General features: G+C 41.9%; 1 protein-coding gene across 4 annotated transcripts in view; it reads left to right on the top strand.

The window, feature by feature from the left end:
• Positions 1-18,954, top strand: part of UBE2K (ubiquitin conjugating enzyme E2 K) — an 87,482-nt gene that overhangs the window by 50,449 nt on the left and 18,079 nt on the right. For 3 of the 4 annotated variants that reach the window (XM_021938380.2, XM_003898597.4, XM_021938381.2), the window contains one exon: positions 11,313-11,395. The exons of the other annotated variant lie outside the window; for it this stretch is intronic. In XM_021938380.2, coding sequence (XP_021794072.1) covers positions 11,313-11,395 — 83 coding nt within the window. The remainder of the gene's footprint in view (positions 1-11,312; positions 11,396-18,954) is intronic. 4 annotated transcript variants of the gene reach the window in all.

Here is an 18,954-nt window from a genome sequence, read left to right as displayed (position 1 = left end):
CTCATTCAGCTGTTGATGGACAGTTGGATTTTTTTGTTTGTTTGTTTGTTTTGGGGGATGGAGTCTTGCTCTGTTGCCCAGGTTGGAGTGCAGTGGCGCAATCTCAGCTCACTCCAAGCTCCACGTCCTAGGTTCACGCCATTCTCCTCCCTCAATCTCCTGAGTAGCTGGGACTACAGGCGCCTGCCACCACGCCCGGCTAATTTTTTTTGTTTGTTTTTGTTTTTTGTTTTTGGTTTTGGGGACAGAGTCTTGCTCTATTGCCCAGGTTGGAGTGCAGTGGCGCGATCTGAGCTCACTGCAAGCTCCACCTCACGGGTTCAGGCTATTCTCCGCCTCCCGGTTTCAGGCCATGTTAGCCAGGATGGTCTCGATCTCCTGACCTCGTGATCTGCCCACCTTGGTCTCCCAAAGTGCTGTGGGATTACAGGCTTGAGCCACTGTGCCCGGCCTTGGATTTTGTTTTATTTTGTTTTTTGTTTTTTTCGTGGAAATAAGGAGAAAGGAAGAAAAGAGCTCTTATAGGAACCGTTCTCTATTTTACTGTTTACTATATGTAGTAAAATAATATGTTTACTATTAATAAAAAAAAAAGTTTATTTTTACTATTAAATAATGATGGTAGCAGCTGTCACTTGTTTTGTGCTAGGAATTTTATATGCTTTTCCCAAAAGTCTTCATAACCACCCTAATAAATGAGTGAGCTGAGGCTTAGAAGTTAAATGGAACCAGATTCCATATGGCTGTTATAAGCCCATATGTTAAGTCACTGGGCTTTACTTCCTTTATTCTGATAAGGAAAAAGTAAGGACAAAATCTCTTAACCTGTGAGTATTTAAGAACAATCAACCAGAGTTCAAATCTTTCTTTTTTTTTTTTTTTTTTTTGAGACGGAGTCTCGCTCTGTCACCCAGGCTGGAGTGCAGTGGCCGGATCTCAGCTCACTGCAAGCTCCGCCTCCCGGGTTTACGCCATTCTCCTGCCTCAGCCTCCCGAGTAGCTGGGACTACAGGCGCCCGCCATCACGCCCGGCTAGTTTTTTGTATTTTTTCAGTAGAGACGGGATTTTGCCATGTTAGCCAGGATGGTCTCGATCTCCTGACCTCGTGATCCGCCCGTCTCGGCCTCCCAAAGTGCTGGGATTACAGGCTTGAGCCACCGCGCCCGGCCCAAATCTTTCTTATGTAATCTCTGTGCCTCAGGTTCTTCACCTGCAAAATCTTTTCCTAGGGTTACAAAGACTAAAGAAGTTAATCGGTGTAGATAACTGTATTTCATTAATTCTATGATCTATTTTTTCCCCACATTTTTAACATCTGTGAAATCAGGATACATCTTTTGGTGGATGGCATGTCATAATTTAATTGGCAGAGGTTTTTGTTTCCCAAGGTGTGTTAGTATGTTCTCACCCTGCTATAAAGAAATACCTGAGACTGGGTAATTTATAAACATAGAGGTTTAAGGCCGGGTGCAGTGGCTCAGTCCTGTAATTCCAGCACTTTGGGAGACCGAGGCAGGCGGATCACCTGAGTTCGGGAATTTGACACCAGCCTGACCAACATGAAGAAACCCTGACTCTACAAAAAATACAAAATTATCTGGGCATGGTGGCGCATGCCTGTAATCCCAGCTGCTTGGGAGGCTGAGGCAGGAGAATGGCTTGAACCTGGGAGACGGAAGTTGCGGTGAGCTGAGATGCGCCATTGCACTCCAGCCTGGGCGAGGTTTAATTGGCTCGTGGTTCTGTAGACTGTGCAGGAAGCACAGTGGCTTCTGCTTCTGGGGAGGCCTCAGGAAACTTATAATCACGGCAGAAGGCCAAGGGGAAGCAGACACGTCTTACATGGCAGGAAAAGGAGCAAGAGAGATTTGGGGAAAATGCTTACACACTTGAAAACAACTAGATCTCATGAGAACTCACTAACACGATGACAGCACCAAGGGGGATGGTGTTAAGCCATGAGAAACCATGATCCGGTTTCCACTAGGCCCCACCTCCAACACTGGGGATTACCATTTGACATGCGATTTGGGCAGGGACCCAAATCCAAACTGTATCATAAGGGTACATAAAACAATGTTATGTTAAATAGTTGATGGTGCCTGATATTTGATGAAATGTAAGTTACAAGTGCCTGGAATAGTAGTAAGCACTTGGTAAATGTTAGACAGCATTAACCAATGACTGCCACCCCAAGTGAGGGAGGCCCTTTCCAAAGTAGTCTGTTGGCTTTCCTTTATAACAGCATTTTAAAATACAGTAGTATTGACACTTAAATTTTCTCTATAAATTCATATTCTCATACATTGCTGGGGGAAATGTAAAATGTTGCAGCCTCTTTGGGAGACAGTTTGATCAAAATGGCAAACTTAGAGTTGCCTTGTGACTCAGCAGTTCTACTTCTAGGTATAACATTTATCCACACAGTAACTTGTACACAGGTGTTCATACCAACACTATTCATTGCAGCCAAAAAAATGGAAGCAATCAAAAATGTTCGTCAACTGGTGAATGGATAAATAAAATGCAGTATATCCATATCATGGAATACTATTTGGTTATAAAGAAGAATGAGGTACTGATAAATGATACAACGTATCAGTGAACCTTGAAAACATTATGCTAAGTGAAAGAAACCAGACACAAAAGCTTCACATTGTATTATTTTTATGAAATACTGGAAAAAGCAAATCCTAGAGACTAGAGACAGAAAGGAATTTGGTGGTGGCTTAGAGATAGAAGAATGGGGAAGTAACCGCCAATGGTTACAGGGTTTCTTTTGTTTTGTTTTGCTTTTTTGAGGCAGAGTCTCGCTCTGTCGCCCAGGCTGGAGTGCAGTGGCGTGATCTCGGTTCACTGCAAGCTCTGCCTCCTGGGTTCAGGCCATTCTCCTGCCTCAGCCTCCCGAGTAGTTGGGACTACAGGCACCCGCCACCATGCTCGGCTAATTTTTTGTATTTTTAGTAGAGACGGGGTTTCACCGTGTTAGCCAGGATGGTCTCAATCTTCTGACCTCGTGATCCTCCTGCCTCGGCCTCCCAAAGTGCTAGAATTACAGGCGTGAGTCACCGTGCCCAGCCAGGTTTCTTCTTGAGGTGATAAAATAGTCAAAAAATAGATTGTGGTGATAGTTGCACAAGTCCGTGAATATACTAAAAGTTAGCAAGCTGTACAGTTGCTGGGCACGGTGGTTCATGCCTGTCATCCCAGAACTTTGGAAGGCTGAGGTGGGTGGATCACCTGAGGTCAGTAGTTCGAGACCAGCCTGGCCAATGTGGTGAAACGCCATCTCTACTAAAAATACAAAAATTAGCTGGGTGTGGTGGCACGTGCCTGTAATCCCAGCTACTCAGGAAGCTGAGGCAGGAGAATTGCTTGAACCCGGGAGACAGAGGTTGCAGTGAGCCAAGACCACGCCATTGCACTCCAGCCTGGGCAACAGGGCAAGACTCTGTCTCAAAAAAAGAAAAGAAAAGGAAGTTGTACACATTAAGTGGGTGAATTATGTCTCAGTAAAGGTGTAGCCTTTATAGGGTATAATAGCTTCAAAGTAATTGCATAATTGTGGCTCTGTTTTAGGCACTTCGACCTGTAACTTCATTTAATTCTTGAAATAAATATTTTATTAAATCTCTCCCACCTCATCCCCACTTTTTTTAGAGACAGGGTCTTACTCTGTTGCTCAGTCTGGAGTCTTCTGGCATGCACAATCATAGCTTAGTGCAGCCTTTAACTCCTGGGCTCAAGTGATCCCTCCACCTTGGCCTCCCCAGAGTGCTGGGATTACAGGCATGAGCCACCACACCCACACTCCTGTTTTATTAAAATGAGAAAAATAGACTCAAAACATAAGAACTGAAGTATGTCTGACGTTTTTGCTACTACTTCATCTTGCTGTTAAGGCCACTGTTACCTGCTTTGGCATGGTGGCTCATGCCTATAATCCCAGCACTTTAGGAAGTCAAGGCAGAAGAAGCATTTGGGCTTAGGAGTTTGAGTTCAGTCTGGACAACATAGCAAGGCCCTATCTCTAGTCACACACACACACAAAAAAAAAAAAGAAGAAAAAGGCCTCTACATCTCTTAATTCCAGCTGTTCCATTTGGAGGTAGCTTTGACGTTTAGAAACATCTTAGATTCAACTTCAATTTGTATTACTGTGACTTCAACCAGTTAGTCATAGTTACAGTTTAGTGTTCTTTAAATATGGTATATATAAAATAAAATTTTTTAAAACAACAAAAAAATAAAGAACAAACAAGAAAATAAATATACATACCCCACTTGTGGCATTGTGCTGCTCTTGCAGTAAATGTTAATGAACATGATAAATATGTTCTAGATGTATACTAAGTTGATTTGAATTTTTACTGATGGGTAAATAAAATGAGAAGAATGGAGAATATTTATGTAAATTTCTTGCTGAATTGTGTGTTCACATATGTTTGGACTCAGGCTTAATTTTAAGTCTTATGAGGTAAAAGTATCAAAGTAGCTGGTTATATTTTCATTACTACTATGCAGCTAAAATTTGAGAAAAGATTAAAAATTCACATTTGTCTTACCATGGTCACAGAATATTTTGTTTATTATTATGCAATATATCATTGACCAGAAGAGTAGGCTTACTTCTAAACAGAGAAAAATATATCTTTAAATCAGATGATAATACTGTAGAAGGAATTTGATTAAATGCATACAACCAATATGATTTCTAGTGTTAAATTGTAATGTGTATTGTGCTAGTGAAAAAATCATTAGTAAAATTCTAGCCCAATGGTGTGTCCTGCTCGAATAGAGATTAAGTTGTAGGCCGGATGCGATGGTTTGCATGCCTATAATCCCAGCACTTAGGGAGGCAGGGGGCAGGTAGATGGCTTGAGCTCAGAAGTTCATGACCAAAATGGCAAAAACCTGTCTCTACTAAAAATGCAAAAAGCAGAACAAAACAAAAACTAGTCAGGTATGGTGGCATGAGCCTGCAGTCCCAGCTACTCAGGAGGCTAAGGCACAAGAATTGCTTGAACCTGGGAGGCGGAGGTTGCAGTGAGCCGAGATCGTGCCACTGCACTGCAGCCTGGACTACAGAGTGAGACTCTGTCTCAAAAAAAAAAAAATAAATTAAGTTGTGAATTTTGCTCTTGTTTTCTTGGTGTTATCAACATATTTTTTACATGTTAAGTTGTATATACATACCAATGCTAATAATCTTTAATGAGCATATGCTCATCTGTACATGCATATTCAAAATAAAATAACATTTTCTTTTGTATGATAAGAGAGTTAAAGCTGGTTTAATAATATATGTTTTGAGATCCTGTCTCAAAAATAAATAAAATAAAAAACAAGACACGGCCAAGCACGGTAGATCACCAGAGGTCAGGAGTTCAAGACTAGCCTGGACAACATGATGAAACCCCATCTCTACTGAAAATAATTAGCCAGGTGTCATGGTGCGCGCCTGTAATCCCAGCTACTCAGAAGGCTGAGGCAGGAGAATCGCTTGAAACCAGGAGGCGGAGGTTGCAGTAAGCTGAGATCGCACCACTGCACTCCAACCTGGACGACAGAGTGAAACTCCATCTGGAAAAAAAAAAAAAAGCAAGAAACACACTTCACATATCTTCAGATCTTAAAACTGGAAGTTACAAATGGAAATATGAACTCAAATCTACCATGAAGTGGAAGCTGAAGTGTTTGTTAAACTAAAGAGTGAATGAAATGTACAGTGCATCTTGGAGGAGGAGATAAGAACCATTGATGCTATGCCAATGTTGATAATTTAAGAATAGTTTCCTTCGTTTCTGTCTGGGAACTTTTAGTATCTGTTGTTACGTAGTGTTCAGATTTCTGTTTTTATTTATTGAGTACTTTCCGAAGCTATTGAGTGTTCTGAAGTTCCCAGACAATGCTAGTACTAGTTTTGTATATAAAAATAAGGAGACATTATTATTATTTTCTTAATAGAGACAGGGTCTTGCTACATTGCCCAGGCTGGTCTCAAACTCATAGCCTCAAACAGTCTTCCCACCTTGGCCTCCCAAATTGTTGAGATTACGGGCTTGATTCACTGTGCTGGGCCATGGAGATAATCTTGAAGATTAAATTTTTTTTTTACAAAATTTTTTTTTAAATTTTATTCTTTGAGACAGGTTCTTGCTCTGTTGCCTGGACTGGAGTACAGTGGCGTGATCATGGCTCACTGCAACATCTGCCTTCCAGGCTCAAGCAGTCTCTCACCTCAGCCTTCTGAGCCACCATGCCTGGCCTTGAAGATTAAATTCTTTAGTGGGTCATCTGCAAATCCAAAATTATTCTTTTTCTTTTTTACTTTCTTCTTTTTTTTTTTTAAATAGGGATGGGATCTCACCATATTGCCCAGGCTGGTCTCGAACTCCTGAGCTTAAGCAACCCACCTGCCTTGGCTTCCCAAACTGCTAGGATTATAGACATGAGCCACCATTCTCGGCCCAAATTCAAAATTATTTATTTCTAACTATAGATTATAGTACAAAGAATTAGTTCAGTAATTTAATTGTGTCGGCATTTTTCCTATGTATCTACAGAGAATTCTGCATAGAAGACCCTTCTTTAAAAAGCAATGCTGAATGCCATATCCTGCTTTTTGTTCACACCTGTAATCCTAGCACTGTGGGAGGCTGAGATGGGTGGATCACTTGAGCCCAGGAGTTTGAGAAGAGTCTAGGCAACATGGTGAAACCCTGTTCCTGTATCCACAAAAAATATGAAAATTAGCTGGGAGTGATGGCACACGCCTGTAGTCCCAACTGCTCTGAAGGCTGAGGCAGGAGAATTGTTTCAGCTCAGGAGCTCGAGGATGCAGTGAGCCGAGATTGTGCCACTGCACTTCAGCCAAGGTGACAGAGTAAGACCCTGTCTCAAAAATAAATAGAAAAGGCCAGGCACAGTGGCTCATGCCTGTAATCCTAGCATTTCGGGAGGCTGAGGCAGGCGGATCACTTGGGAGTTCCAGACCAGCCTGGCCAACATGGTGAAACCCCGTCACTAGTAAAAAATACAAAAATTAGTCGGGCATGGTGGCGCAAACATGTAGTCCCAGCTACTAGGGAGGCTGAGATGGAAGAATCACTCCAGCCCAGGAGTAGTAAAAAAGTAAAATTAAAACAAAAGGCAAGATATATTTCATATATCTTCAGCTCACTTGACTAAACTGTAATCCTTCTGACATCTCCAATAGTGTTTTTAAATTATATTATCTTTTTTTTTTTTTGAGACGGAGTGTCGCTTTGTCGCCCAGGCTGGAGTGCAGTGGCGCGATCTCACTGCAAGCTCCGCCTCCCGGGTTCACGCCATTCTCCTGCCTCAGCCTCCCGAGTAGCTGGGACTAAAGGCGCCCGCCACCACGCCCGGCTAATGTTTTGTATATTTAGTAGAGATGGGGTTTCACCGTGTTAGCCAGGATGGTCTCAATCTCCTGACCTCGTGATCCGCCCGCCTCGGCCTCCCAAAGTGCTGAGATTACAGGCGTGAGCCACCACGCCCGGCCAAAATTACATTTTCTAATCTTGTTGAAAATACTAAACCACAGTGGGTTTTTTGTGTGGGGGTTTTTTTTTTTTTTTTTTTTTTTTTGAGATGGAGCCGCGCTCTGTCCCCTAGGCTGGAATGCAGCGTGCGATCTCAGCTCATTGCAAGCTCCACCTCCTGGGTTCACGCCATTCTCCTGCCTCAGCCATGGGAGTAGCTGGGACTATGGTAGCTGGGACTACAGGCGCCCGCCATCACGCCCGGCTAATTTTTTGTATTTTTAGTAGAGACAGGATTTCACCGTGTTAGCCAGGCCGATCTCCTGACCTTGTGATCCGCCTGCCTCGGCCTCCCAAAGTGCTGGGATTGTAGCCATGAGCCACCACGCCGGCCACCACATTGTTTTAAAGTTATAAAATGCTGTGAATTCCTTGAGTTACTGACATTATGGCATATGATTGTTTATGAATTGAACTCATTGAATAGTAAATGGAGATTGATTATTAAAAATTCAAAAATCTGAGATTCGAAATGCTCCAAAATCTGAAACTTTTTGAGTGTCTACATGTCACTCAAAGAAAATGCTCATTGAAGCATTTTGGATTTCTGATTTTCAGATAAGAAATACTCAGCATAGGCCAAGCACTGTGGCTCGTTCATGCCTGTAATCCCAGCAGTTTTGGAGGCCAAGAGGGGAGGATTGCCTGAACCCAGAAGGTTAGGACTGTAGTGAGCGGTGATCACACCACTCCACTCCAGCCTGGGCGACGGGAGTGAGACCCTGCCTCCAAAAAACAGAAAGAAAGAAAAAGAAACACTCAACCTGTATTAAGATGTGAAATGTGTGGTTATATCTCTTATAAAGCAGTGTTTGATGTGGTCTCAGTGGCTTATGCCTGTAATCCTAGTACTTCAGGAGCCTAAGACGGGCAGATCTCTTGAGCCCAGGACTTCAAGACCAGCCTGGGTAATATGGTGAAACCCCAACACTATTAGAAATAAAAAAATTAGCTAGGTGTGGTGGTGTGTGCCTATAGTCACAGTTACTTTTAAGATGGATCACCTGAGTCTGGGAAGTTGAGGTTACAGTGAGCCAAGATTACACCATTCCACTCAAGCCTGGGCTTATAGGAGTGAGACCTTCTCTGGGGAAAAAAAAGGAAAAAGGGAGAAATGTTTGTTGTACATAAGCCCTATATTACTGTCTTACTTAACTTGCATTGTATTTGATATTTAGCCTTATAATAACATTTTTGCTGTAATGTTAAGTGCACATTCATTTAGTGTGAGTCGCTTATATCTGGGGATGCTTTATTGAGTAGGATGGATACAATGTCTTTTATGGAAGACCAGACAAATAAGGCAGAAATCACAGAAATGTAATTAATACTATGACAAAGGAAACTACAGGTGTGTGGAACAGATCAGGAAGAAGTGATATGGAAAGTGAAACTTGAAGAGTAGGAGTTAGTTGGGAGAAGAGGGCACAGAGGTATGTTATTGAGAAAACAAATATGTATGAAGGCCCAGAGCAGGGGAAAAGTTTATTATGACTTTTTGAGCAAGAGAGTGGAATGGGGAATAGAGGTAAAAACTGAGATTTCCGCCGGGCGCAGTGGCTCACGCCTGTAATCCCAGCACTTTGGGAGGCCAAGGTGGGAGGATCACAAGGTCAGGTGATCGAGACCATCCTGGCTAACGCGGTGAAACCCCATCTCTACTAAAAATACAGAAAAATTAGCCGGGTGTAGTGGCGGGCGCCTATAGTCCCAGCTACTCGGGAGGCTGAGGCAGGAGAATGGCGTGAACCTTGGAGGCAAAGCTTGCAGTGAGCTGAGATCGTGCCACTGCACTCCAACCTGGGCGACAGAGCAAGACTCTGTCTCAAAAAAAACAAAACAAAACAAAACAAAAAAAACAGATTTCTGGGGTAGTCTAGGGCCAGGTTAAGAGTGTGGGCTTGGCCGGGCATGATGGCTCATGCCTGTAATCCCAGCACTTTGGGAGGCCGAGGCGGGTGGATCACCTGAGGTCAGGAGTTCAAGACCAGCCTGGCCAACATGGCGAAACCCCGTCTCACCCTGTTGGCGCGCCGAGATCGTGCCACTGCACTCCCTGAGCGACAGCGCGAGACTCCTCAAAGAAAGAGAGAGAGAGTGGGTCCACATTGAAGGGAATGAGAGGTCATTAATGGTCCTTAGAGCAGCATAGTGATGCAAATCAGATTTACTTTAAAGGGCTCTCTTTAGTTTCGGTTAGGAAAATAAATTGGAGATAACAGAAGGGAAGGCAGTAAAGTCAGGAGACTGTGTAGTAACCTAGGTGATGAATGATTGTCTCCTTTAATGAGAAGATGGAGAGAAGTAGGTATCATTGAAAGTAGTAAGATTATTAAGACTGAAAAGAATCAAGCATAGCAAGAATGAAGGAATGGAAAGTATCTTGTTAGTTTTCAGTATTTTAAAGTCATTGGCGAATTAAAGTGCCTTTTTAGATTGAATATGAGTTAGTGAGTGAGCAGGAGGTAAGGAAGTAGAAATAGTGTAGACAAATCAAGAAGTCACAAAGAGAAGAGAGAAGTGGAAACTTAGCTTTTTTCCATAAATAGCTGAGGAGCATATATTAAAGAGTCAGTTTTTTTCCAGTTGGTTGTGCTCTGTTGGCCAGGCTGTAGTATAGTGGCATGATCATGGCTTGCTGCAGCCTCAACCTTTCAGATTCAAGTGATCCTCACGCTTCAGCTCCCTAGTAGCTGGGAGTACAGGTGTGTGCCACCATGCCCAGCTAATTTTCTTATTTGTAGAGACATGGTCTCACTGTGTTGCCCAGGCTGGTCTCAAAACTCTTGAGCTAAAGGGATCCTTCCTGCCTACCTCTCCCAAATACTGGGATTACAGTGTGTGAGTGCTAATTTTTGTAAAGTTCTTAGAACATTAATGTGCCATTACATATTAATGTACATAATGTACTATATACATTAATTGGCACATAGTAATTAATCTATTAAGTGTCAAAGAATTTGGGCTCAACTGGTCATTGTCATATGTGTCAGAGATAAGAATACAAGACCCTCCAAAAGTTCATGAGTAAGAGCTGATGAACTTTTTAATTTCATGGTGTTTTAGCATTTTCTTAATTTTCACTTGTTGATTTATTCTTCTTCCATAATGACACAAATAATGAGATGATTAGACTCAGAATCTGGAATCAGATTGTGGGAGTTTACATTGTGCTCTGTTTAGCTGTTTGATTAGGTTTCTTAAACTCTAAGCCTTAGTATCTCCTCAGTGTTTGCTATATCATAATAGGCATTTCAATAAAAATAATTTGAGAAAAAATTATACAGAAAAAAAAGCACAGTCACTTACTGTTTGTGCTTTCATTCACTGGTTTTACTTACTTTTTTCCTCAAGTCTATTCTGCACCCTGCCTCACATGAAGAAAGTGCCATTTACTATTTATGTTTTTATTTTATATACTATTTTATTTACCAAAATGAATTTTATTCTCTGTTGTATTCTCATAGCATCTACCATTTTTCTAGGTAAATTGTAATCTCCTAGTAATTGTTGGGTTTGTTTAAAGGAGGAACATTTAAAGAGTTTAAAAACAATATATGTTAGTGACAACATTCAGCTTACTGGATCCTTTGTCTTCCACACTCCTTCTTTCACCTAGGCAAAATGATGTAATAGATATAGGGACCTTTCTTTTTTTAGTTTGAAGATTTCATTTTCTTGTAGTTCTGCTTAAACTGTTTTATTTCTGTTACTGAAAAACTCAAGTGTGCTTTATATTCTAGGTCCGGTTTATCACTAAAATATGGCATCCTAATATTAGTTCCGTCACAGGGGCTATTTGTTTGGATATCCTGAAAGATCAATGGTAAGAGATTTTGAATTCACCTTCTCTCCTTCTCATGTGAATACCAAGACTATAAGAGTGCTAAATGTGTAACTGCCTCAAAACATATATTATATTTTATCTTGTTTGGGCAGTAACTTTATAAAGTCTCAAGTACATAATTGAAAATGCAATATAATTGAGATCACAATCCATATTTAAATAGAGACTTGTTAGATAATGTTAGATGCTAGCTTTACACTTTGAAAAGTCTTGGGTTTCATTTGTTATTTTGGTAAATTTGATTATTTGCTATCTTAAGAAGATATTTGTGAAAGACTAAAAAAGTAGAGAGTAAGTATTGAAGTAGTCATATCCCCCTTGGATGGAATGTAAGTTACAAAATTGTTGCAAGTTGTGTTAATGGAGCACAGTTTGAGCACAGTTATGACTTTGGTTTATGAATTCTAACAAGGAGCACCTTTGTAGGTGATGTCTTCGTTTGGATAGCAGTATTGTGCTTTCACATTTTTTGTCTGATTTGCTCTGCACAGCATTAAGTGTTTTAAGAGTTTCTGCTCTGGAGCCACTAGGTTCACATCTTGGCTCTCCAGTTTACCAAGCTGCATGGTCATGAGCAAATTACCTAAATTCTGTGTGCCTTCGTGTCCTCGTCTGCAAAATGGGTTGACACCCACTTCATAGAGCTGAGAGGATTAAATAAGTTACTTTATGTAATTCCCTTAAATTAGAGCTTTGCTTTTGTTTTTTGGTTTTTGTTTTTTTGAGACAGGGTCTTGCCTTGTCGCCCAGGCAGGACTGCAGTGGCGCAATCACAGCTCACTGTAGCCTTGACCTCTAAAGCCCAAGTAGTCCTACCACCTCAGCCTCCCAAGTAGCTGGGAATACAGGCACATACCACCACACCTGGCTAGTTTTTGTATTTTTTTGTAGAGACAGGGTCTTGGGTTGCCTGGCTGAAGCTTTGTAGTCTTAACAATGATAAAGATGATAGCTAATTATTTAGCACGGATTTTTTTGAGACGGAGTCTCATTTCTGCTGCCCAGGCTGGGAGTGCAGTGGCTGGATCTCAGCTCACTGCAAGCTCCGCCTCCTGGGTTTACCATTCTCTTGTCTCTAGCTCTCCCGAGTAGCTGGGACTACAGGCGCCTCTGCCACCTCGCCTCGCTAGTTTTTTTGTATTTTTTAGTAGAGATGGGGTTTCACTGCATAGCCAGGATGGCCCCTGACCTCCTGACCTCGTGATCCGCCTGGTCTCTGCCTCCCAAAGTGCTGGGATTACAGGCTTGAGCCACTGCACCCGGCCTAGCACGTGATTTTATAGATGGAAAAACTAAGACCAAAGGTATAAAAATTAATTGGAGTGGGAGAAAACCATAAAACTAGAAAAAAATCAGTTGAGTGAGTGTGTATTACAACCTTTTCTTCTGATTTTACTCTTTTATAAGAGAAGGTATAACAGAACAAAACAAAACAGCAGTTGGTAAGAACACTTGGAGCCAAAACTGTGTTTAATGGGCCCAGCCTGGCTACCTAATCTTCTAAAGATTATATATTATTGTTGGTACTAGAATTTTTAAGCTATGTTTTTTTGGGTAGTGTTTGTTTTTGATACAGAGTTTCACTCTTGTTGCCCAGGCTGGAGTGCAGTGGCGCGATCTTGGCTCACTGCAATCTCTGCCTCCCAGGTTCAAGCAGTTCTCCTGCCTCAGCCTCCCGAGTAGCTGAGACTACAGGCGTGCGCCATTACGCCCAGCTAATTTTTATATTCTTAGTAGAGATGAGGTTTCACCATGTTGGCCAGGCTGGTATCGAACTCCTGACCTCAGGTGATCCTCTTCCCTGGACCTCCCAAAGTGCTGGGATTACAGGCGTGAGCCACCACACCTGGCCTAAGCTATGTGTTTGATTTGTTAAGAAAGGGGGGATAAAAAGGTACCTGAAAGAAAATGAAATAGGAATGACAGCATTTAGTGTATGGCCAATTTGGTTTACTTAGTAACTGGATGAACAGACTAGAGTTACACGTTTCATTTTGTTTTTTTCTGTTCCAGTAGTATATCTGAGTACATCCTGTCCCTCTATAGATCATCTCTTGAGATCTGGTTTCTTGATCTATATTTCAATATATTCTATGTTGCATATAGATCAAGACTTTCAAACATAAAGCCGTGTGGAATAGACTTACTTTTATCTTCTCTGTTACTCTTTTGATTTGTGACTTGCCAATTTATTGAACGTCTTAAGTGTCAGTGTTTTTAATCCATTAGGTTATAGCCAAGGCCTCTAAAAGCTCTAAGATTCAGTGATATGAGTACGTATTTGCAGTATTCGAGACATTTTACTGTTTTCATTTGGTTTCTAGGACATTAGTTTTTCTATTCTTCCTTTCCCACCACGCTCACTCCCAGACTCCTTAACTAGTTCCTTGCATATCCCCGGATCTTTGTGTATTAGAATGCCTCAGGGATAAGTCTTGGATTTCTGCTTCTTTCTAGCTGCACTCACTTCCTTGGTAACCTCATCTGATTTCATCATAACTTCACCTTTATATACTGCAAACTCACAAATTATCTTCCCTGAACTTGAGACTCTTATCCTGCTGCCTGCTTATCATCTTTACTTGACTATATAATGAACATATCAAACATAAACTGAACTGATAGTCTCCTAACCTGAAACCTGTTTCTATAGTCTTCCCCAACTAAGTTATTGGCAAATACATCCTTGCATTTTCTCAAGCCAAAATCACATCATGATCCTTGGTGTTTCTTTCTCTGGCACCCCATGCCCTGTCTGCAGATCTATTGGCAAAACCTCCAACATCTTAACAGCAGCTTTACTACCACATTTTTCCAAACAAACGCGTTACCTCTAGCCTGGATGATTGCATTAGTCTGCCTCCCTGCTTCTGGCTTCTCCCTACTCAGGCTATTCTCAGCACCCAGAATGACGACCTTAAAAACAAAGCTTGCAGCCAGGTGTGGTGGCTCATTCCTATAATTCCAACACTTTGGGAGGCGGAGGTGGGCAGATCGCTTGAGGTCAGAAGTTCGAGACCAGCCTGGCCAACGTGGTGAAACCCTATCTCTACCAAAAATAAATAAATTAGCTGGGCATGGTGGTGCATACCTGTAATCCCAGCTACTTGGGAGGCTGAGGCAGGAGAATCGCTTGAACCTGGGAGGCAGAAGTTGCAGTTAGCCCACATCATGCCATGGCACTCCAGCCTGGGTGACAGAGTGAGACCCCATCTCAAAAAAGAAAGAAAAAGCTTGGAGATGAAAACTTCCCACTGACTTGCTTTTTGCCCAGAGTTAAGCCAACAGTACTGTTACTTGTAATTATCTCCCTATGTAGCTAGTTGAAAGATTATGGTGTGTATATATAGAGAGAGAAATTGAATTTTTATACCAAAACATTTTCTCCTAATATGATGTGCAGGAACATAACATGTTTTACATCAACTGTTCCCTTTCCTAAGGCAGGTGAATAATCTTGCCTTGTATCTGTACAATTGAAATATTAAAATATACCAAAGATATTGTATTTTATCTAAATATAATATCATTAGATAAAATAGGTGAGACTAGATATTCATGAATTCATTACTCTATTCCCTGAGCTTTACTGAGGTATAATTGGCATTTAGTGCATATCCATATTTAAATGTGAATGTTTAGGTTTCAGAACTGGAATTTGATAGAGAAAAATACAGGGTCTTAATCATAGGAAAAATGAATTACATAAACATTAAATAATTTTCTGCAGGCATACTAGAAAATACATGGTTAATCTTGGTCTTTTATTAATGGCATCTAGGGGTGGTGATATACCTTTATTAATATTTAACAACTTAGTATATTTATTATTTTTATTATCTTTTTTTTTTTTTTTTTTTTTTTTTTGAGGCAAAGTCTCATTCTGTCACTCAGGCTGGAGTACGATGGTGCGATCTCTGCTCACTCCAACCTCCACCTCCCAGGCTCAAGTGATTCTCCTGCCTCAGCCTCCCAAGTAGCTGGGATTACAGGCATGTGCCACCATGCCCAGCTAATTTTTTTGCATTTTTAGTAGAGATAGGGTTTCACCATGTTGGCCAGCTGGTCTTGAACTCCTGACCTCAGGTGATCCCCCCGTCTCAGCCTCCCAAAGTGCTGAGATTACAGGCGTGAGCCACTGTGCCCGGCCCCTGGTTTATTTCTTAATTTCACAACTTATGCTATGTGGAAACGATTTTCTAATGTTTTCCACTGACACTATGACTAATGGTGTCTACTTACCTGGGGAAGAAAATGACAACACAAAAATTTCACTCAGTGATGCTGCCCTTCTAAAAGACACAAACAGGCACAGAATATCTGCCTGGTCAATAACGTATGCTCAGCATCATTACTCATCAGGGAAATGCAAATTAAAATCATAATTAGATACCACTGCATGCGTGTAAACATAAATACCTCATGCATTGCTGGTAAGAATGTGGCTTAACCAGGCAGGGCACAGTGGCTCACGCCTGTTATCCCAACACTTTGGGAGGCCGAGGTGGGTGTATTGCTTGAGGTCAGGAGTTCAAGACCGGTCTGACCAACGTAGTGAAACCCCATCTCTACTAAAAATAAAAATTAGCCAGGCATGATGGTGGGCTCCTGTAATCCCACCTACTCGGGAAGCTGAGACAGGAGAATCTCTTGAACCTGGGAGGCAGAGGTTGCAGTGAGCTGACATCACGACACTGCACTCCAGCCTGGGTGACAAAGCGAGACTCCGTCTCAAAAAACAACAGAAAACAAAGAATGTGGTTTAACCACTTAAAGCCATAATATCTACCAAAGCTAAACACACACCTTCAGTATGCCTTATCAGCTTCATTCCTAGGTATATATCTAAAAGAAATTAGTGCCTATGCCTACTTTTTGAAAGACATGTATGAAAGAATTTTTATGGCGAATTTATTAATAGCCCCAATGGGAAATAACTCAGATGTCTCATCAACAAGAAAATTGATATATTGTGATCACACATTGGAGCACCACGTAACAGTAAAAAAGAGCATATCATTGACACAAACAACATGGATGAGACTCAGATATGTTGAGTGACAAAAGCCAGATACAAAAGAATACATACTGTATGGTTCAATTTTTATGAAATTGAAGATGATCCAGAATTTATGGTGATAAAAAAATAAGATAGCTGGGCATGATGGCTCCTGCCTGTAATCCCAGCACTTTGGGAGGCCGAAGCGGGCAGATCACAAGGTCAGAGACCATCTGGCTAACGCGGTGAAACCCCATCTCTACTAAAAATACAAAAAAATAGCTGGGCGTGGTGGTGGGCGCCTCCTGTAGTCCCAGCTAATCGGGAGACTGAGACAGGAGACTGGCATGAACCTGGAAGGCGGAACTTGCAGGGAGCCAAGATTGTGCCACTGCACTCCAGCCTGGGCAACAGAGCTAAACTGTCTCAAAAAAAAAAAAAAAAAATACGGTAGTGATGAGGGTGGGCAGGAGTTGTGAGTAGGAGGAACAAAAATGAGGCTTTGTAGTGCTAAAAATACTCTGTATATTTATCCAGGCGGTGGTTACATGGATATATACATATGTAAAAATTCATCCAGCTGCATGATATCTTAACTTTGCTTAAACTTTAACAAAAAAATTTATAGCAGCTGGGTACAATGGTGTGCACCTATAGTCCCAGCTGCTCAGGAGGCTGAGGCAAGAGGATTGCTTAAGTCCAGCAAGTCTGGGCTGAAGTGTGCTATGCCAGTCAGGTGTCCACATTAAATTGCGCATGAGTATGGTGACCTCTTAGGAACAGAGGACCACCAGATTGCCTAAGGAGATATGAACCAGACAAGGTTGGAAACAGAGCAGGTCAAAACTCCTGTGCTAAGCAGTAGTGAGACAACACCTGTGAATAGCCACTGCATCCCAGCCTTGACAACATAGTGAAACCCAATCTCTTTAAAAAATAAAATCTTGGCCGGGCGCGGTGGCTCAAGCCTGTAATCCCAGCACTTTGGGAGTCCGAGACGGGCGGATCACGAGGTCAGGAGATCGAGACCATCCTGGCTAACCGGGTGAAACCCCGTCTCTACTAAAAAATACAAAAAACTAGCCGGGCCAGGTGGCGAGCGCCTGTAGTCCCAGCTACTCGGGAGGCTGAGGCTGGAGAATGGCGTGAACCCAGGAGGCGGAGCTTGCAGTGAGCTGAGATCTGGCCACTGCACTCCAGCCTGGGCGACAGAGCGAGACTCCGTCTCAAAAAAAAATAAAAATAAAAAATAAGGCCAGGCACGGTGTCTCAAGCCTGTAATCCCAGCACTTTGGGAGGCCGAGATGGGCGTATCACGAGGTCAGGAGGTCAAGACCAGCCCGGCTAACACGGTGAAGCCCCGTCTCTACTAAAAAATACAAGAAACTAGCCGGGCGTGGTGGCGGGCGCCTGTAGTCCCAGCTACTCAGGAGGCTGAGGCAGGAGAATGGCGCGAACCCGGGTGGCGGAGCTTGCAGTGAGCTGAGATCCGGCCACTGCAGTCCAGCCTGGGCGACAGAGTGAGACTCCGTCTCAAAAAAATAAAAATAAAAATAAAAATGAAATAAAATAAAATAACATAAAATAATATCTTGGCCGGGCGCAGTGGCTCACGCCTATAATCCCAGCACTTTGGGAGGCGGAGGCGGGCGGATCATGAGGTCAGGAGATCGAGACCATCCTGGTTAACACAGTGAAACCCCATCTCTACTAAAAATACAAAAAAATTAGCTGGGTGCTGTGGCGGGCGCTTGTAGTCCCAGCTACTCCGGAGGCTGAGGCAGGAGAATGGCGTGAACCCGGGAGGCGGAGCTTGCAGTAAGCTGAGATCGTGCCACTGCACTCCAGCCTGGGCGACAGAGCAAGACTCCCGTCTCAAAAAAAAATAAAATAAAAAAATAAAATCTTAAGTATAAAAGCTTCCTTTCTCTTTAAGTAGCATTTAATGTTTTGAATGAACATGGTTTAATTATTGATGATCTGTTGGAAGATCCTTAACAGAAAAGTTACTCAATGGTATGAACAATTCACATGATTATTCTGCATAGTAAGGCCCTACTGAGTCCTTATCAATGAATATATGAATATTTACATAGCCACATTAACTATGTCTTACTGATTTGAGACTGGAGCAAAATTAATTTACTGGAGATAGATTTACGAGGTACTGATTTATTCACATTATCTACTAAATTATAAAGATTGACACATTTTTTGAAATTTCATACTCCAGTTTGCCTGTTAGGATTTGTTATAATAGATTTAAGTTGATTGTATATACTGATCCTAAAGATCTCAGTACAATATAGATTTGATCACTACTTTGTAAATAGAAGAAATAGAACAAAAGAATGTTTTCAATTATATACCGTTTCACATTACTGAATTTAGATTAGAGCAGTCCAAAATTGCACACATTTCTTTGTATTATCAAAGATACAGTTTCTATAGTTTTCATTCATTTTTTAAAGTTTTAGGCCGGGTGCTGGCCGGATGCGGTGGCTCATGCCTGTAATCCCTGCAATTTGGGAGGCCGAGG

This window comes from Papio anubis, chromosome 3, assembly GCF_008728515.1.
Source record: "Papio anubis isolate 15944 chromosome 3, Panubis1.0, whole genome shotgun sequence".
NCBI classification, from domain to species: domain Eukaryota; kingdom Metazoa; phylum Chordata; class Mammalia; order Primates; family Cercopithecidae; genus Papio; species Papio anubis.
Note: the sequence above shows the minus strand (reverse complement) of the source record. Positions and strands in the feature narration are given on the sequence as shown.